The sequence below is a fragment of the Lissotriton helveticus genome, chromosome 1_1 (assembly GCF_964261635.1).
Source record: "Lissotriton helveticus chromosome 1_1, aLisHel1.1, whole genome shotgun sequence".
NCBI classification, from domain to species: Eukaryota; Metazoa; Chordata; class Amphibia; order Caudata; family Salamandridae; genus Lissotriton; species Lissotriton helveticus.
In genome coordinates this window covers 1260803047-1260824735 of record NC_136057.1, presented here as the reverse complement: position 1 = coordinate 1260824735, position 21689 = coordinate 1260803047, and the positions used below count along the sequence as shown (strand labels likewise).

The 21689-nt window shown below is 46.2% G+C and overlaps 1 protein-coding gene across 1 annotated transcript in view; it reads left to right on the top strand.

The window, feature by feature from the left end:
* The window catches only part of DLD (dihydrolipoamide dehydrogenase), a 224917-nt gene that overhangs the window by 26730 nt on the left and 176498 nt on the right, over positions 1-21689 (top strand). The window contains exons 2-4 of the mRNA XM_078680128.1: positions 10595-10673; positions 17670-17749; positions 19499-19567. Coding sequence (XP_078536254.1) covers positions 10595-10673; positions 17670-17749; positions 19499-19567 — 228 coding nt within the window. The remainder of the gene's footprint in view (positions 1-10594; positions 10674-17669; positions 17750-19498; positions 19568-21689) is intronic.

Here is a 21689-nt window from a genome sequence, read left to right as displayed (position 1 = left end):
GGGTGGCTCCTATCAACCCATGGTACCTCACCTCCCCCGAGACTCGCAATCTCTTGATTAAGTCCTTGGACAATTATTTTTTTGGACAACGAGGGTTCCGTCTCCTCTGCTGTATCCCTGTGGGAGGCCTTTAAGACAGTGATTCGCGGACAGGCCCTCGCCCTTATTGCCGAATCCAAGAAGGCGAGGAATCGGGAGGTGGTAGACCTTGAGAGGGAGATTGCTGATATAGAGGCTGACCTAGAATCGAACGTTACATCTGATAAACTCCACGCCCTGGGTTTGAAGCAATTTGCTTATAAGTCTTTGGTCACAGATGCGGCTAAACTGATGTTTCGGGAGCAACAGGGTTGTTTGTATGATGTGGGGGACAAAGCGGGTAAATTACTGGCATGGTTGGATAAGACGGAGAGGGCGAATCGTGTAGTGCCTGTGATTCAGACTTCGAGTGGCGTGGGAGTGACAGACCCGGTTGAAATAGTTGAATGTTTTGCGGATTATTTTCGTGCGGTCTATACCCCTGTGTCTGAACGGGATGTTGATGACTCTCGCCTTTTGTTGCGTGATATAGCTCTGCCCAGTGTCTCCGATTTAGACCGAGTTTCTTTGGAGTCCCCTTTTACTACGGACGAGATAGCGACGGCCATTCGCTCACTCCGTTCGGGCAAGGCTTTGGGCCTGAATGGATTGCCAATTGAATTGTACAAGCTACGTCCTGACAAGGTGGCACCCTATCTTCGTGCCATGTTTTTGGAATCCCGCGAACGGGGTATTCTCCCATATGATCAGCGTTTGGCCACGATAGTTGTTATTCCCAAAGAAGGTAAACCTCGGGACCTTTGTTCGTCTTACAGGCCCATTTCCCTTTTGAATGTTGAACCCAAGGTCCTGGCTAAGCTCCTGGCAACCCGCCTCTTGACGGTCATTAGTGGCTTGGTTCATCCGGATCAGTCCGGATTTATCCCGCATCGCAACACGGCTCTCAATCTACGCCGTCTCCACGGAGCTGTTGCGAGGGCGGGGCTACTGACGGAGCCGGCCATTTTGGCCTCGCTGGACGCCTCGATGGCCTTTGACACGGTAGAGTGGCCCTATCTTTGGGCAGCTCTTGAGAAATTCGGTTTTGGGCCTGAGTTTATTGGTTGGGTGAAGTTGTTATACGCCGAACCTTTGGCACAGGTCGTTGTAAACGGTCGAGTTTCTGTCCCCTTCTGTCTTGGTAGGGGGACCCGTCAGGGGTGCCCCCTGTCTCCGTTGCTTTTCGCGCTTGCTCTGGAACCGTTGGCTGCGTGGCTTCGATGGGAACCTTCACTCAAAGGGATCCGTTGGTCACCGGATTTTGAAGACCGCGTCTCGCTTTATGCGGACGACATTCTTCTGTATCTTACTTCCCCGCGTAAATCTTTGAATGTCCTATTCGACGTTCTTACTTCGTTTGGTGCTAACTCGGGTCTGGTTATTAATTGGGCTAAGTCCTGTGTATATGTTCTCTCTGGTGTTTTGCCCCCATTGCCGGACAGGTTTCCCATCCAGGTTGTCCACTCTGGCTTCAAATATTTGGGGATTTTTATCACGCTGGACTCCTCACTCCGATTCGAGCGTAACCTCCTTCCCCCGCTTCTTAGACTGCGACTGGATGTGGCCCGTTGGCGTAAGCTACCCCTGTCTCCTCTGGGCAGGGCTGCCCTTTTTAAAATGATGTCTTTGCCGCGATTCTTATACGCGCTTCAAAATTCTTATGACGACATTCCCGCTAGCTATTTCCGGGAGATCGAGAGTCTTGAAAGGCAACTGATCTGGGACGGGCGTCCACGTATCGCCCTTGCAAAACTTACTATTCCTTGGTATGACGGGGGCATGGCGCTCCCCGATATCAAGAGATATTATTGGGCTGCCCAGCTGTCTGCCATTAACCACGTAATGTATTCCCCGGGTCGGGATCCGGCCTTTGAGATGGATAGACTCCAGCTGCCGGGAGGAGATTTTAATAGAGCGCTTTATTCCAGATCGGCCGGGCGCCATCTTGTGGGCCCGTCCAGGATCGCAGTCAATGTGTGGCGCACCGCGAATGTGAGTTTGGGATGGGAGAACCGACTGACAATGGCGACCCCGCTTTATGCTTCTGAACGTTTGGGGTGTCTCTGGTCTACTAAGGGCTTTGACCGCTGGGATATGATTGGGATATGTAAAGTGGGTGACGTATGTGTGCAGGGTAGAGTGAAGTCTTTCCAGGCCCTTAAGGTAGAATATGACTTGAGTGATAGAGAGTTTTTTCGGTATTTGCAGGTTCGGCACGCCCTGGCCTCGGTTCTGACTCCTGATGTGACCCTGCCCGAGTCCTCTCCCCTTGAGGATCGTATACTGGATGGACACCTGCCCGATAGCACTATCTCCCTTATTTACAAGAAACTTATTAATAATCGCGCTGACTTATTGGTCCGACTTCGGGAGGTTTGGGTCGATGACGGATTGGACTTGGATGACGAGGATTGGCAGTCGGCACTCTCTTCTCCGAAAGAGGTCGCCATCCCCGCCCGTCTCCGTTTGGTTCAACTTAAGATCCTCCACCGGGTGTATGTAACTGGTCCGCGTCTGGTTGTGATGGGTTTTTCCCCGGATGGTTTATGTAAGCGTGGTTGTGGGATGAGTGCCACATTTCTGCATATTCTCTGGGAGTGCCCGATGGTAGCAGCCTACTGGATTGATGTGCTTGCGGTGATGACTGTTGTGACTGGTATTACCCTGCGGCCTGAGGCCCGACGATGCCTGTTGAACGTCTGGGAACCCACCGACTATTCTGTGGCCCAGACCAGATGGGCGACCTTGGGATACATGGTCGCGAAGCGGGATATTGCGCAACTTTGGGGCGCATCCAGACCTCCCGAAGTTTCGGTGTGGGAGGATAACATGGACTGGTCCATGTTCCGAGAGAAGACCGTCTATGTGGCTAGGGGCAGACCCAGGGCGTGGACGAAGATTTGGGGTCAGTGGAATGCATATCGTGGAGATATTTGTGCCCCTCCCCTGGTTGACGCTCCAGATGTGACCCTATCTCCCTAGGCTGACGTTCCCGAAATTTTTCATATGGTTTTAGGATTTTCCTGCCCTCCCCGCTGGCCCCCCCCCCTTCGGCCATGCCGAGTCTCATTGCTTTGCTTTTGTCCTCCTGCTTAGTTACTTTCCCCTCCGCCTCCAGGGCTGACTTTAATACTGTGCATTCGCCTTGTTTTAGAGTTTGTTGTTTTCATGTTTCTTATAAAAATTGTAATGTCCTGTCCTATGTTTGTACCTTCCTTGTGCCCGGCCACGGGAATGATCGTTCGCTACTTATGTTGTGCGTTGCTATTAGCGGCCAGCCCGTGTGGTTGTAGGCCCATCTCTGTAACTCTGATTTTATTGCTCAATAAAAGTTTTTGATAAATAAAAAAAAAAAAAAAAAAAATACACCACACACTTCATAACCATGATAAAATTTTGACTCCCGCATTTAGGACTTGATGTCCCAGCATGCATTACAAAGAACCACACCTTGGATACGCCCACTGAAAGGCGTCGATATAAATAAATAAAACCGGAAATGCTACAAAAAAGGAATGCGAGTCTCAGATGTGACAATTGCTGCCCAAGAAGAAGGGGTTTTTACCTCGAAACGCGTTGGCATCTCAAAATTGTGTGGAAATTCAAGACAGGCTGCATGAAAAAAGAGCGCCGTCGAGTGACCTCCCAAAGCTGCAAGGCTATTGCTGAACACATTTTACACGGGAGCCTACCTGTGGGGAGAGGCATCATCGTCAGCTGGGGGAGGAAGATCGAACCAGCTGAGTGAGGCTGCAGGTTTGCACTGTTTGAACTTGCGTAGCACGGCGTTGCAAATGCCAATTAAGTCAGTCTGAAGCAAACCACGTCCTACTAAGGAAATAATGTACTTTAAAATAAGCAAATGAACATTTGAAATTTACTCAAATAAACAATAACTCTCGCATTTAGGACTTGATGTCCCAGCATGCATTACAAAGAACCACACCTTGGATACGCCCACTGAAAGGCGTCGATATAAATAAATAAAACCGGAAATGCTACAAAAAAGGAATGCGAGTCTCAGATGTGACAATTGCTGCCCAAGAAGAAGGGGTTTTTACCTCGAAACGCGTTGGCATCTCAAAATTGTGTGGAAATTCAAGACAGGCTGCATGAAAAAAGAGCGCCGTCGAGTGACCTCCCAAAGCTGCAAGGCTATTGCTGAACACATTTTACACGGGAGCCTACCTGTGGGGAGAGGCATCATCGTCAGCTGGGGGAGGAAGATCGAACCAGCTGAGTGAGGCTGCAGGTTTGCACTGTTTGAACTTGCGTGGCACGGCGTTGCAAATGCCAATTAAGTCAGTCTGAAGCAAACCACGTCCTACTAAGGAAATAATGTACTTTAAAATAAGCAAATGAGCATTTGAAATTTACTCAAATAAACAATAACTCTCGCATTTAGGACTTGATGTCCCAGCATGCATTACAAAGAACCACACCTTGGATACGCCCACTGAAATGCGTCGATATAAATAAAACCGGAAATGCTACAAAAAAGGAATGCGAGTCTCAGATGTGACAATTGCTGCCGAAGAAGAAGGGGTTTTTACCTCGAAACGCGTTGGCATCTCAAAATTGTGTGGAAATTCAAGACAGGCTGCATGAAAAAAGAGCGCCGTCGAGTGACCTCCCAAAGCTGCAAGGCTATTGCTGAACACATTTTACACGGGAGCCTACCTGTGGGGAGAGGCATCATCGTCAGCTGGGGGAGGAAGATCGAACCAGCTGAGTGAGGCTGCAGGTTTGCACTGTTTGAACTTGCGTGGCACGGCGTTGCAAATGCCAATTAAGTCAGTCTGAAGCAAACCACGTCCTACTAAGGAAATAATGTACTTTAAAATAAGCAAATGAACATTTGAAATTTACTCAAATAAACAATAACTCTCGCATTTAGGACTTGATGTCCCAGCATGCATTACAAAGAACCACACCTTGGATACGCCCACTGAAAGGCGTCGATATAAATAAATAAAACCGGAAATGCTACAAAAAAGGAATGCGAGTCTCAGATGTGACAATTGCTGCCCAAGAAGAAGGGGTTTTTACCTCGAAACGCGTTGGCATCTCAAAATTGTGTGGAAATTCAAGACAGGCTGCATGAAAAAAGAGCGCCGTCGAGTGACCTCCCAAAGCTGCAAGGCTATTGCTGAACACATTTTACACGGGAGCCTACCTGTGGGGAGAGGCATCATCGTCAGCTGGGGGAGGAAGATCGAACCAGCTGAGTGAGGCTGCAGGTTTGCACTGTTTGAACTTGCGTGGCACGGCGTTGCAAATGCCAATTAAGTCAGTCTGAAGCAAACCACGTGCTACTAAGGTAATAATGTACTTTCAAATAAGCAAATGAACATTTGAAATTTACTAAAATAAACAATAACTCTCGCATTTAGGACTTGATGTCCCAGCATGCATTACAAAGAACCACACCTTGGATACGCCCACTGAAAGGCGTCGATATAAATAAATAAAACCGGAAATGCTACAAAAAAGGAATGCGAGTCTCAGATGTGACAATTGCTGCCCAAGAAGAAGGGGTCTTTACCTCGAAACGCGTTGGCATCTCAAAATTGTGTGGAAATTCAAGACAGGCTGCAAGAAAAAAGAGCGCCGTCGAGTGACCTCCCAAAGCTGCAAGGCTATTGCTGAACATATATATATGTATATGTATATGTATATATATATATATATATGTATATAATCTGCCTTTAGCCCCACTTCTGTGTCTGGCCTCTCCTGGGTTTTACCTCTCAAAATCTGGCCTCCGCACAGGAATCTTACTGTGTTTTTTAATTTTTTTTAATGTTGCTCAATCAATCAGGGGTATTGTAAGCGTGATACTCACCCGTAAGGGTCTCAAGGCGCTGGGGGGCGTTCGCAGCTACGTTCAGTTGAAGAGCCAGGTCTTGAGTGTCTTCCGGAAGACGTTCTGTTTGGGAGCGCGTCTGATGTCGATTTGGAGCTCATCACAGGTCTTGGCTGCAATGTAGGAGAACGCCCTTCCTCCTGTCCTAGCTTAGCTGATGCATGGGGTTTCAGCGAGGGCGAGATCGGCGGATCGGAGGTTTCTCTTGGGTACGTGGAAGCAGATGATCTTGTTAAGGTATTTGTATCCGGTGTTGTGGAGGCATTTGTAGGCGTGGGTGAGTATCTTGGAGGTGCCTCTTTTCTCTGTGGGAACCAGTGGAGGCTGCACAGGTGTTGGGTGCTGTGTTTGTGTCGAGGGATGCCGAGGACGAGTCTGGCAGTGGTGTTCTGTATGGTTTTGAGTTTGTGGAGCACCGACTTGATGACCCCGGCGTAGAGGGCATTTCCATAGTCCAGTCTGCTGGTTACGAGTGGCTGTGTGATGGTCTTCCTTGATTCTGGGGGGGATCCATTTGAAGGTCTTCCGGAGGGTGTGGAAGCAGCTGGAGGAGACAGCGTTGACCTGTCGGGCCATGGAGAGGGAGAAGTCCAGTACGATGCCGAGATTTCGGGCATGGTTCGTGGGGGCTGGATGGCTGCCGAGGTAGGTGGGCCACTAGGTGTTGTCCCATGCGGTGGGGGAGGGTCTGAGGACTAGGACCTCTGGCTTCTCTGAGTTGAGCTTCAGGCAGCTGCTGCTCATCCAGGATGAGATGTCCTTTATTCCTTCCTAGAAGTTGAGTCTGGTTGTGACTGGGTCCTTACTGAGGATGGCTGGGTGTCAGCGTAGGATACTATGCTGAGTTTGTGCTGTCTGACGATGGCAGTAAGCGGGGCCATGTAGATGTTGAAGAGCATGTGGTTTAGCGACGTTCCTTGGGGCACTCCGCAGTTGATTTCCGTGGGTTCATAGAGGAAGGGTGGCAATCTGATGTTGTGTTCTGCCAGAGAGGAAGGAGAGGAGCCATTCGAGGGCAGTTCCCGGTGTGCTGGCGTCGTGTAGTCTGGCGATAAGTGTGCGGTGGGAGACTGTGTTGAATGCTGCAGAGACGTCGAGTAGGATCAAGGGAATGAGTGAAGTTTACAAAGAAAGCTGAGCTGTTTCTCAAATGGAAGGAAGTACGTGTCATGTTGGTGTCTGGATACTGTTGGTCTCAGTGAGTCCTACAGTTGGGCATCCATTATGTTGGATATAATGCCTTCACACACCCTTTCAGGTGTCATGCTTCATCATCTAGGCTGCTCCTCGTTGGGTCGGCGGTGCAATACCCAACGGGCGACACCTCAAAGAGGGGCACTTTGGCGGAGGTCTTTTATCCAACAGCCGTTTGGTGAAGTGTGGGTGTGGGGCCAGTAAAGCGTAGACGTGTAAGTGAGTTAAAATAAAGCTGGGAGTACCAGTGTCAAGTTTATTCTGGGGGTCTCCTGCTTTAGTTAAAATGAAAAATACTAGCCGGTACTCGTTGGAATTCAATGTTTCCTACATGAGTCTCAGTTAGTGTGTGATCATAATGGTCGACATGTTTCTCGCTTCAATGTGCATTGACTAGCGATTCTTCAGGACCTTAGGAAAAAATCATATGTTATAGGTGACTGTCTACGTTAGAGGATCTATATGAGTATCCGTCGTGCTGCTCTAAACTTACACAAAAAGAACCGTGCTTCATGTGTTAATGTACCTGTGTTGCGCTGGAGCTGCCTGAAGGGGAGACAAAAGAAGCATATCACAACAGGTATCGGTTACAGACAAAAGTAATGGTGACCAAGTACATTCCATGAGTCACGCTAGGCAATGTGTGGCTAGGGTTTGAATTAAAAACCAATTAAAACCAGTGTGTAAATAATTCCTCAGTGAGCAAGGTGGAAAACATGCCCCTGTGGGAGAACAGCAGCGGCAATACAGTGGATGATCGATTCAAAGGACTCACCTAATGTGTTAAGTCTCCAGGCATCAACAGGAATGGAGTGCCTACTCCACTTATTTCAAATTCACTGTTTTTTGGGGCGGGGACAGGCGCCTCCACGCTTGAACCTCAAAATGTCCACTGGAAGGGTTTTGGTGCAAAGAAAAGTTTCTCCTGTTGGGCGGGAGCAAACAAATGTAGCCTGCTCCTGCCACTTTCTGTATGGGTGCAGGCAAGGGAGCCTGAGGCTCCCCCTTGGCCCTTTTGTTTGCTATTGCTGTGGCTGTATCGGGTGGAACTGGGCACCCACATCAACTCTGAAGTTGCCTCAGCACCTCAGAATGGCTCGGGAGTGGGGCATACACCTCCCTCTCCTAAATATATCGGGCCCGGTGGTTGTAGTAAAAAACTTTTACTGTGGATCCTCGGCAAATTTGCTGTAAAAAGAAATAAAAGCATTGTGGCAGGTTTCCCTCAAGACCTCCTCCAGCAGGCCTAGGAGGGCAGGGTATTCCTACTGTGCCCCCTATATATATTTTTGTAAATGTTTTTTTACAGGACTGAGTTCTAAAATGGATGTGATCACATCTTTGCACTGCTTATACTATCACATGTTACATCACTCATGGCATGTTTAATGACTGCATTGATAATATCCCTAATGAGATCTGAAATGACATCATTGATAACAAGACTGTCCATGGCAGTGGCGGAAGTTGTAGTTACTTTAAGGCACAATTTATAGTTACGTGAGATAACTGTAACTGGTGAATTTCAGTGGTTTTTTTTTTTTTTTGTTTGTTTGTTTGTCACTGACCTACTCACCTAACTATAACATCACTTTAACCTTTGGTTGTATCAGTGAAATAAATGTACATATTCATTGAACAATACTTCAAAATCTTGAAAAAAGAGCAGTCTCCAAAGTGGTTTTCTGCTAATTAAGTTTATTACCTCAATCTCATAGCGTATGGCATCAGCAAACCTGACCTGCATCGGCGGAAACCTCCTTGATTGACATAAAAAGTGGGCAAGGGGATAAAAAATAACGAAAATAAATGAGCACAATGGCTACTCCTAGTGTGGAATTGTGCAGTCATTTTATAACAGACTTTGAAATCTTCCTCAATGTCAACAAAAAGTAATTTCTGTAAAATACTAAGTACTGTAAAAGGGCAACTTATAAAAACCCTTCAAAATAACATATATTCTCTTGTTGTCATGACTTCCACCCGACATAATTGTGCAGTGCATGTATGTGAACATAACACAACCGGGCTTTGCATCAGGATTGGAGAGTGAGAGCAACCCCACCCACTATTGGCAACACCTGCATGCTTTTTCAATAGTACATCGAGCCCAATGGGCAGCATATCACCCACAATTTAGAATTAGTTGATTTTTGCACTGAAGTCTGCGAAGCATCACGTATGCATAGTGGTTAAAAAATTATTTATGAGACCGTAAGTTGTAAACAGACATGTCTGACCCCGCATAATAGTCACAATATCGATTGTAAATGAAATAAAACAATACATGGCAGAAACCATACTAGAGTGGAATGTTCTCTTTAAATTAGATTTCCCAAGCACCTTGGGAATTCATTTCAACCAGTACCAAACATCAATATGTGTACTTTGGACTAGGTCATAATTTTGATTAAGCGCAAGTGGGCATCATTGAAAAATAGTCATTGGCTTAGTAGATTGATGTAACTCCGATTCACCGTACTTCAGTTAGCCCTGTGTGGAAAAAATAATTAAACCATTTAAAAATCTATATACAAAGATATCAATGCTTCTTTAAGAGATGCAAAGAGGAAACAGCACTTGCAATTACAAATATTTCTGTTGTGTGCAACCTGCCACAAATGCACCTTCGGTTCTTTGCTCTTAGTGAGACCATTGGGGCCCTAAGTATAAAGTTCTAAGATGTATCTTGGTTCTGAACGCCTTAAAGACAACGCTCTGCCGCCTCTTCTCTTAATTGAAGGTGTTCTGTCAATCACAAAGAATTTTAGAAGATTGCTATTTCACCTCTGAAACTCAGTAAAATGTTGTGCCACTGGATAGATATTTATGTTACTAAAATGACATGGGGTGCAGGTTGTGGGACAGCAGACTACACAGAGAGATAGCAAAGCAGTGTGCTTGGGAGAGCAAATAGGTGAAACAGAACAGCGCGCAGGAGAGATGCATGCAGGCCGGAAAGCAGAAGTACATGAGGGAGACAGTGTGAAAACACAAGTACCCCCTTGGAGTCCTTAACCCAAAAAAAAGAAAAGCAAGCACAAAACCTAAAGAGGTTATGCTCTTAGGGTGAGACAAACACAAGATTGACAAGTTGGGACATGAATAAAAATCAGGCAAATGAGTGACGGGTAAACCAATCAATTGCAAGCAATGTACCGGCTCTAAGGCCCTGTATGTTCTTGGTAAGGCCACAGTATGTCGCGCAACAGAGCATGCACTGTCTAGTGTGCAAGACATAAAAACGGAGATTACGGAGAAATCAAATGAAACATAATTAATTTAGTTATTAAATGATAGGTGCCTGCCATAACTGACAATGCAGTGCTCAGATGAAGTTAGAAGGTGAGCTGAAAAGCGGCAACAGAAATGGAATTGTTTCTGTAAAACATGCTATGTGAGAGGTTATCGAAGACACAATTTATAATTCCGCATACTTTTTGTGTTTTCCTTTAGAGAAGTTACTTTGCACGTGTTTCCCATGGACTACAGAGGCTTTCTCCCACGTCATCGAGAACATACTCCGATCAGCCGTGTAAGTATATTGCTTCCTGCTTCTCTTATCTAAAGTGGCTAAAAACATTCCATTTGCTCTTTGATGGTACATATGAATTATACTTAAAATCGGAGGCACATAAATTTAGCATTGTTACAAGAATGGTTATGCAGAGGAGAAAATTGTAGTACTAAACCTTCGTTATAAAGCAAATCATTTATAGAATCGGGGATGAAACTGGGTGCTTTCTATCGTTCACTGATGTTTACAAACACAGCTTTCATAAAACATTTCCCAGCTTAGTTAGATTAGGATGCATCAATGCATGTGGGCTCTCATTAGTCATGTCAAATTGTTTCATTTAATTTCAACTGCCTTTTTTTTAAAAATAAATCCCTATAAAATTCACGAACGAAATTCAAAATAAACACCAACATTTTATGATTAAAATAAGACCAAAACACTCAAAATTTAATAAGGGGAAATTTTGATATAAATATTTAAATGAAAATATCGGTACAAAGCACCAGTGATAGTCTGTGGAAACGGTAGACTGGGATAGACCTAGGCATGATTTAAGGCCGATCACGGCGGAGAGCTCGTCTGATACACCAAGTGGCTTGGTCCCACTGAAAGTCTGCTAGTCAAAAAAGTTTGAAAGTGGGGGGCGTGGCCAAGCCGAGCACGAAGATGGCTGCCTGATCACTCGGCTCCGCCGACCGAGCTCTAAATCCGCCTTAAATATCCATCTATCTGTCTCCAAATCACAGTAAAACTGCCGAAAGCTACCTCAGGAAGGGCAAGACAACTAATCGTTGCCCGTTGCGACATCAGCGACGCAGCGGAGCACCGGCTACGCGTCCCCCGACATCGGGCCGAGCTAGGCCGTGGAAACTGCTGCGTGGCCTGCCGGCCGGCAGAAGACATGGGCACGGAGACCTTCTGTGCGATGTGAGGGCCGAGAAACAACGTGAGGTACCCCGTGGCTGCGGGCGGGAAGACCCGGCCTGAATGCGGCTGATCGCCGAGATCCTCGCTGGGCAGTGTGGGCGCCCTAGGGTCCCCGACGCTGCGGCAGACTGGGGGCCGGAAGAGCTGGTGTCCGTGACGCAGCTGCGGGGGAGCAGATTGTGGCCTTTACCGCGACGGGCTATGGCCAGAGATTGAGTGGGAGAGGTGGCTGCCCTGCCCGGGTTTATGTGCGCCGCGGATCCGGATTGCACCCCACATGGCCTTGTGCCCGAGATTTTGCTGGGACGGACCAGTGACACCGCGGTGGCGGTGATTGGCGGCTCACATCCGTGTCTGTTCTCCTGGCCTGTGCAGTGCGGGCAGCGACTGACTTCTGACAGACTTTCATTGGCCTGGAATGCATGAAGTGACTGTGGCTTTATTACAGGGGCAGTGGAGACACGCGTGACTGCCTGTGGACTTGTGCTTCAGTCTTGCGCAGCTGCCCGCCTTCCACCGCACCAGTGCCCATTTACTGTCACTGTCTGGCTCTCTGTTGCACTGGGCCCTTCTTCTCCTCCTTTGCTGCCGCTGGTCCGCGGCCGTGGTGCGCACCCCGGGTGGCCTGACGCTTGCCTGAAACTCGTTCTGGTGCTGAAAAGCTGCTGTGCTGGACCATTGGCGGTAGCATCCTGGTGCCCCATGGACCCTCCGGTGCTAAGGGCAGATACCGACGACTTCCTTCCTGGCTACCACCTCCTGGTCTTTGTATCCAACACAAGGGAGTTGGACAGAAGAGTCCTATCTCCATCATGGCGGGGGTCGCGGCTCAAGAGCGGCCAGCCCTTCAGGCCAAACTAACGAAATTCGCCTGGGATGGGGGTTCCGGCTCGAGCCCTAAAGGGGGGTCCACTGCTTCTGAAAAACCTGGGTCCGGAGGGAAGAAGCCGGACCTGACGCCGCAAGACATCCTTTACGCCATTACTACCGTCCGCACGTTCTTGGAGTCTCGGATCGACACGGTCTCCGAGGTGTCTCATCAGGGAGGATATGCGTGCCATGAAGGACGTCTAGGTAAAAGCGACCTCCCTGATTAAAGATACGTCCGAGCTGCAGAGGAAGGTGGAGGACCTACAAACGCATGCTGCAAAGCTGGAGGTACAGCTGGACGACTACGAAGGGCGCTCCAGGCGCAACAACGTCCGCATAATTGGTGTGCCGGAGCGTGCGGAGGGGCCGTCCGCGGACCTCTTCGTGGAAGACTAGATCACTAACTACCTCCGAGCTTCCGGTGGGGGCTTGCCGCGAGCGGCCTGGGGGGAGGCTGCGGGTGGTGCTGAATAACTGGTCTGTATGCTTTTCCTCTAAGGGGTGCACTGACTCTGGGTGGATGGTGAGCATCAGGTGTGATTTAACTGCTCATTTTGCAACAGATGTTCTTCAGCCGAAGATAGACTGTCCTGCCTGTTTTTGCGGACCAGGACTCCTACCAGTTCCCCCGCAGACCAGATGTGGGGATTTGGGACATATGCTTGACCCTCGACAATGTTTTTGAAGCAAACATGTTTGGTTGTTCTGGTTCATTATTGGGACAGATATTGACTCTTTGGGGACATGTGCTTGGTTTGGCCATATGGTTTTGCAAGTTCTTGGAAGGGTGGGCGATAGGAACTCTGCTAGTTTGAGGGGCGGAAGGTTGAGTTACCACCAAGTAGGGATGCAGAGTGGGGGGGTTGTGGGAGCAAACGTTGGGGATGTGGGGAGGGTGGAGGGGGCTTTTTTTTGGGATGTTCTTTTTAGTCTCGTCTTTGTTTAGGCATTTCTCCTTCAAATGGTCTCGGAAGCAGAGGACAACTAATTGGGTGCTTGGTTTTACCACATTGGCCTTAGTATCCTTGGTATTGTTTTTGTTTCAGGTATGCTGTTTGTTTCTGTTCTTGTTTTGGCTCCCACCGGTACACGATATTGTTCACCTATCCACTCTCCTACTCCATTCACTTGTCATGCCCACTCCCATGCTTGACTATCAGTCACTACTTGACTCCCACTAGATGGACGTAATGAAACGGGGTCTAACACTTAATCTGTCCACTTGGAATGTTAACGGTTTGGGCGATAAACTTAAGAGGGGCATTGTGTTGCAGTACGCTAAATGCAACGAGTTTGACCTGGTGTTGTTGCAGAAGATGCACCTGATTGATAACTCCTGTGGTGCCCTGAACAGGAAAGGGTACAAAATGGTGGTCCACTCTGGCTTTACCTCAAGCTCTAGGGGGCGGGTGGGGATTTTACTTCGGAAGGGCTGTCCCTACATCATCCATAACTCCTGGACTGACCCCCAGGACAGAAACGCTGCGGTTTCGGGCACCTGGGAAGGGCGTGTTGTTAATGTCGTCTCGGTGTACCCCCCCACACATCCCGCGGACTACAGCGCCCGGTGCTACGTGACTTGGGGACCCTGGTGCTGGACCTGCCACTTGGCGTGTTAGTGTTGGGAGGGGACTTCAAACTCACGATGGCTGGGTCTCTAGACCACCTTCCTCCCCTGGAGGATTCCTCAAGAGGATCAAAATTGTCTCAGATCGCAAATGCTTTGGGGGTCGTGGCTATCTGGCAGTGGTTCAACCCATCCTACACTCGCTTTATGTTCCAGTCCGGAGTGCATGGTAGTCACTCCAGGATATACTATTAATTCACTCATGCCCAGGATGTTCGGCTTTTCACTAGGTCCGGTTGCCTGGCCCTCAGACCCTAAGCCAATCACGACGCTGCTGTCATGCTGATAGTAGTATTACAGCATGACCGCAGAGTCGGAATTGCTCTGAGCGGCCAGACAGTGTCTGGGACTGGTCTCCTCCCAGCTGTGCAGCACAGCCAGTTGGAAAAATGCTAATGGCGCATAACTGGCCGTCCAAACAATTGTGCGTACTTACGGTGCCCACCACTCCACCTCCCTGCTCATCACGACAGCCAGCCCCGCCCCGCTCATATTGCAAAGGAAGTAAGACACTTTTCGTTAGTTAAATACTGACTAGTAGTGAAAAAGAATAACATTGTGTTATCATTTTTTTCCCCTTTCTGCACTGCTCAGAGAGGAGTGGGGTGACGCTCCTCTGCCTTAATTGAGGTGCCGCCGCTGGTGACCACTCAAAAAGGGGTCACTTTTCAACAATTATTTAAGATGTTGCATTAATACCCCCAAGTCAGTGGTTAAGTTAGCATGAAGGTGCACAGCCTACTGGCATAGGATTGTGACCTCCACGTGTCCTTGTTCAAGTAAAACCAGAGGAATTCGCTCTTCAGGGGTCATTGTAGTTGACACGACCATCATCTGGTGCCAGAGGGGTCAGCGAAGAGGAGACTGATAGGGCCACACAACAACAGTCACAAGGCTTAGTAGATGACTGCAGTGAAAAAGTGCTCTTCTGGAAGTCTGCTATAAAAACGTTTGCTTTCTCCTTGGTACTCTGAAGCTCTTCCCTCCATTGTGACAACCTCAAGGTTGATTGCACAAATGGAGGATCTCTTTTACAGGGGAGTCATTTCGAGATTTGTAGATAAGCAGCATCTACATCAGAGATCTGTGGCTCAGGAGCACCATAAGCAGCTCTGAGGTGAAGCCAAGTGCAGTGACTCATTCAGAGGATATGGGCATATTAAAGATGGCAGCACTGCACATCTCAAGATCCTTAGAGTGGCAGCAAGCCAAACCAGGGGCAGGAACTCCTGATAACATTAAAATACACAGTCTCAGCCTACGGCATCTGCCAAACGACCTTCTGTCTCCACTCTCAATCTAGCAAAGTCACACGGAGATTTGCCTTGACCCATCAGTCACAATACAAGTGTGAACAATGGGCAAACCGAGAAAAGTGCCAGGAGGACTACAACAGTAGCTAGTGTGCACTCACCGAAGTGTGAGATTGCAGGAGCCCGAGTCAGAAATGTGTTATTTGGGGGCAAGATCAGCCCAGGAGCTGAGGGGAGCAGGGTCCGGATCCAGAGCTGAGACAATGAAGAGCTTCAAGTGCATGTGTTTCTGTGTGCATCAAGTGTGTATCTGCTATTGTGTCCCTCCCTTAAAAAACAGTATTGATCTATGAAGGTATGCCTGGTGTTAAAACCCACCGAAAGTATATGCCGCTCCCATCATAAGGGATTCACCTCTAGGACAACTACCTCTTCATTGAATAACAGTGATAATGGCTTAACAGTGGCTGTTCTTTGTGAATTTTGGGCATTCTTGAGCTGTTTGTGGCATACTGGCAACCTTTACTGATATATTAAGAGCATGACTGGGCCTAATTGTAGCCCAAAAAACGTGGCTATCCTGGTCATTATATTGCCCATTCTTGGCACAATGGTGGCCATGGTGAAACTCTTTGGCGTTCTCAGCATACTACAGGCATCCACGGTGCTATATATACCACACAAATGCACTATTGTTGCTGCATCACCAGACAAGTGTCTTTATTGTTAAAAATGTATCTTTTCGATTATGTGCATTTCTGGTTACCAAGAAATTCATATGTTGAACATTTTCACCTGCTTAAAATCCCATCAGAAGTGAGAATTAACTTTTTACTTCCTAAACCTTCTTTTTACTTCCAACTTAAAGAAGTAGTGAAGAAATACTTTAAAACCTTACATTTAGCTCTGGGGTTGGAGACTGGGACTCCCAGAGAGGGAAGTTCATCCCTTCGGGTACACATATCCATGCTAACTGCATAAATCTCACATTCAGCAGGTGCGTGAGGTCTTCCAGCTATGAGGGAGTGTAAAGATGTTAACACTTACTTCAACTATGACCACTTACTACCAGCCACAAATTCTGTCTTGATCTAGACATCGCTCGTTGAAGGGAAGGAATATTTCTGTTCAGACCTCTGAGTGAAGACTTGCCAAACCAATTTGAGCATCTTCATGAGGGACTCGTGACACCTGTGTCACTGAACAGTAAAACCTACCGTGCTCTGGCAGAGAATTTGAAATCTGGAGCAAAGGTCTCTAAACTTATGATTGTAGTATCATTCGAAGTTGGAGACTATATTTTCAAATAGGTAGTGCAGCAAAATGTTTTTAAAAGAATTATCGGAGTTCTTCCCTATTGGTGGACAAATACAATCGTTTTTTTGGTCTGGGGAAGCTACCCATGCAGAAGAACCAGTGTTCTAGTTAAGTAACAGTTTGTTTTATCCGCTGCTCTTCTTCTGGTAGGTGCTAGGATATATTTACTGCCATTCATATGAATGACTTTTTTTGCCTGATTCCATGCCTTCCATAACAAGTTGTCCATCATGCACTCTAGAGCCACATCTGCCTGAAAATACTTCATCATATTTATACTTCTGGCATAGTCAAATCTTTTTTTCACCTTTCTTTCCGTGATCTCTTTAAAACTTGTCCTTAGAAAAGCAGCATACAGGCATTGCTCCCATCCAACATGGACCTTTACAGGTTTCTGCACATTGCCTTACTAGCATGTCTTGCCAATAGAGTGCTGTGGATTCCAACACAACTCTGAACTTCATGCACTAGCACTAGCATGCCGTTTCTCTAATTGCACTACACAAGCTTTCTTTCCTAGCTAAAGGGTCCTACCTCCAAGTGTGCTTTAACCCTCCTGCCTTGCAAGGCTACTCTCATCACCCTACATTTCACAATGCAAAAATCCACCAGCGGAAGGAAGCAAATCCCATTCTTTAATAATTGCGATTGGACTCCTGCTTGAATAATAACTCTATTTCAGAAAGCATTCTTTTACAGTGGTGAAAAATGTGGAATAATGAATGGCATTATCTTAGTTTAAGGCTGTTTATTTCCATAGAAATGCAATTGCCTCCCTTTGCTATCCATAGCCTAATTATCTGTGACCACTGTGATCCGTGAAAGGTATGGGGGAAAAGGCATATTAATTGAGTTACTTGTAATGTGATTTATATGAAAGTTAGAAACGTCCCTTGTGAATAGCTCCAACCCAGTTGTATCAGACTTTTTAACGTGCTCGGTGGGCACTTTTAAGTCTGTGGTAACTGTTTAGTTACTTCCAGAATTATTAAACTTCAGTTTTTTATTTTTTTCAAGTGGATGCTGATGTGACAGTCATTGGATCTGGGCCAGGAGGATATGTCGCTGCCATCAAAGCAGCACAACTGGGCTTCCAGGTAACAACGTTTTTGCCATGCTGGTAGTGCACAGTTTCTGGGCTGCTTGTTTCAGAGCAAAGAATGTCACTGCATAGCCGACGCAAAGTGATGACAATAACACTGCCATAGAACAGTTGGTTAAAATATATCTAGGATGTTTGATGCCCTGTCTTCTGCATAGTGTGCTACACTGGTCTGCTCTGTAAAATGTACTGCATGTTTATTGATCTATTCTACTTATTTGATTATGTTCTGTGTGCAAATTGAACAGCAGGTCATTAGCTTTTCACTTGCGGCCAAGAATGACCAGCAGTATCCTTTGTTTCTTTATTTTTATCCTCCTATTCTTAGTGCTGTCTTCCATTGTCTTTTGAGCCGCCTTAAAGACCATGTCCTACCATTTCCTCATCCATTGTCCTGTATAGTTCCTAATTTGTACCTCTGGTATCAGTCTTAATCTTGCCTTGTGTACCTTTCATATTGTTAATGTATTTCTTATACATTTTTCTTCATGTGTTACTGTGGGCTGTACATCTGTTTCGTCTAACAGTATATATGGTTTAAATATTAGGCATTCTGTAGAAGTGGCTTGCAGAAATGCAGACAGTAAATATCCAAGATCTCGCATTGGATTTCTGTCTCTTTGCAGGGTTTATACTGAATTGGTTTCTGATCTGGGCCAGGGAGATAGCAGAACATTTCTTTTTACACCAAGTCATTTCTGATTGCACTTGTCTGACATATTAACTGATTATTCCATTGTACTCCACCAAACCAGATGATTAAGAACCATGGGTTCATATTCCTCGCGCTCTGGTCCAAACCGAGTGCCTCCACCCAATATGGGAATGTTCTGCCACTGAGCGGAGAGAGGATTTTAGTGAATGCAGTGCTCCCAATCAGAGAGATTTATACAGATCACTAATCCTTCAACCACTGGTCTCTACTGGTCAACTCCACCCCACAGTGTAGGATGAGAAGCAGCAGGCAACCCAAGGAAAGTCCTGTCTCTTCCAACTAGGCAGTTCCACTATGAGTAAGCCACGGTTTTCTTCTTCAAAATGTTTATCTACCCACGTGGGAACTGTAAACCATGAAGTGCCTTCTCTATTCGAAATTGTGTGATCTATCCTTTATCTACTGATGTAGGTGTCTGTAAGGTTTTTCCCACTCTGGGTCCACTGTTGCAATCTCCATTGCAAGACTTCTTAGGGCTCCTGTACAGCAGTAGATTTCTGTACACCGGGGGATTACTCCCAAGATAGCTAGCTTCCTTCTCCTTTATTGTCTCCTGTATCCATCACTTGAGCCATTCTGTAGTCATGACCCACCATCCCAGTTGATGTTTTTTCCTCTGGGCCACCACTGTATCTTTTGTATGTTTTCCCGTGCCTTGGACCCTTTGCTCATGCAATCATTAAATGCAGCTCACAGATTGGAAACCTCAGTATGTTCCCGGAGCAGATTCTTGCCTCCTTTCATTACAGATCTCAGAATCTGAGCAACCGGTTGATTCCCCTTTTGTCACTATTAGTTTCCGATTTTGAGGAATAGTACCAACTTTAGGGATCTCTGGAAAATCCGTGAAAATTTAGCCCGTGTTGAAGCACTGCATGGAAACGTTCTTCGGTGAACCTAGTTGTCCCTGCCCCAAGAAAATGTGTTTCCTGCCTACTGTCAGCACCTTTAAATAGTAAGAGATAGTAAGAGCTTGCTTACAATATGGATTTGCATGTAATGTATCTTTATTATTTTTTCCATTTATAGACTGTCTGTGTAGAAAAAAATGAAACACTGGGTGGAACGTGCCTTAACGTTGGTTGTATTCCCTCCAAGGTGAGCAGACTGTCACGTTTTACTCACTTTTATGTAGAATGAGATCTCCTAGACTTTGATGTGTTTTTAAAGTAGAGCAGCTTGTGATTTTGTGTGTAAACCCTTCAATTATTCAGGCAATCAACATAGTGACAAATAGGATTTGAGTTTGGCTCCACACACCAGTTTATGCTCCCTATTAGCCACAGCCACTACGCCTGCCCCCATTTTTGTTCCTTGTCCAGACACAACAAAGTTATTTATTATTAATTTTATTTGCGGCTTTTTGTATAGCTCTGCCAGCAACCAGTCTGTATCCTTAGAGGGCTTTGTTAGGAAATACACTGTCAGCCGTGGAGAAATTAACTTCTACTTGGAGTTGGACCATACAGAAAGTACAGGTCAAGAACAGAAACGGAAAGTGAGTTAGCAAAAATAATGGAGTGAACGGAAAAGTGGGGAATACCTAAGCCCGCCCCAAAAAAATGATTCAAAACAAACTTGGTGAATAAAATGGTTCCCTGGAGAAAGGCTGGGGAAACACCTGCTAAGTAGGAGGTTAAGATTGAGCTGCACCACAAGCCTGCGGCACAGCAGTTGGTGACATTAGAGAAGAATAAGCTTGGCACCTAGTAATTCAAGAATCTGGAGCAGAGTAATTGACTGTGTCATTTGTTTTTAAGAGGTCAAGAAGAAGCAGTTTGGAGAAGAGATAATGGTGGTGGGTGAATATGGCGAAAGTTGGAGACATTAGCAACAGCTGTTGCAGGAGAGTCAAATTTATGAAAGCTAGATTGCTGTAGGTTCAGTAAGTTAAAAGATGATAGATATTGTTAGTTGGCTAAAAACGGGCTACAGTTTTTTTGGGGAGGAAAAGCAATAGTACGATTACTGCAGATTGGAAGCACGCTGGTAGAACCAGAGGAGTGAATGCGTGAAAAGAGACACATGGCCATGCGTTAAACATAGTGTAATTGTTTACTATTGTTGAAGTGCCACCTAGCGCAGAGGCAGTGAGGAACTGTAGAAATTGTCATAAAAAAATACAAGTTTAAAAAATATAAATAAGCGACAAGTGAAAGTAGAGCAGGCTGCTGGGAAAGAGAAAGATAAAGTACTCGGTTAAATAATTTTAAAATGTGCTGAAGGATAGGGCACAATGAGCAAAATGAGCATTGGTCCGTACATTCCTGCCAAATGAAGTGGAGTTTCGGGCCTTAAGAAACCGTAAGAAAGGGAAAACGTATAATGGCAGAAGGGAGAAAGTTCCATTAGCCAGCGCCTTTTATAGAGACAGGCTAGGTAGCTGGCTTGGCATTTCAGAATTTGGGTATGTCTATTTGTAGTAGAGTTCTGGTCCTGGTCAATTGAGACTCACCGGAGACGCATCATTTGTTTCTCTAGTAAGATGGTTGATGATGGGGCAGGATGGTTGATGATCGGGTAAGGGTTTTAGAAGTGAGGTGGATAAAGGATAAAAGGAGAGCAGGAAGGGTAAGCAGTCTAGTTTCTTGGTTATCGTTTTGGTAGGTGACGTTGAGTGAGGTTGGCAATAGTAGCTTCATTGGTGACTTGTGGAAAAACACAGTAGGATAATATGGGACAAGCCTTAAGAAGTGGGCAGCGTGTGTTTCCGACATTTAGATTAATATAGGAAGTCATATAGTTAGCGCTGAAGGTAGTGTTGGTGTGGATTTGAGAGGGCTTATGGTGTAGAATTAATTCTTTGTGACGTTTGGGAGAGAGAAGATATGATTGAAGCAGTACTTTGATTTGGGTAAGTGAGTGGCATATTGTAGGAATCAAGAAGTCTTTGTTTTCCATCATTTTCATACATGTGCACATTTGTGTTTTTAAAGGCTGGTGTAATCTAGGGTGGTGGTACAGGGGCCAAGTAGTGGGTGGTAAAGAGGAATTGGAAGTTTGACACTAAAGTGCTATCGAGATGGTCAACTTAGATGCTGTTCGTATGTTTGGACAAATTATCATGCTTTCCCGATAGTTTGGACTGAGTCAATAGGAATCTTGTATTTGGAGATCAACAGGGAATGGATCTAGGAAGCTGGCTCTGTATATACCATACCAAAGTAAGGTATAGAGTGCACAGAGTCCAGTGGATCCCCAGAGGTATAGCAGAGGCTAA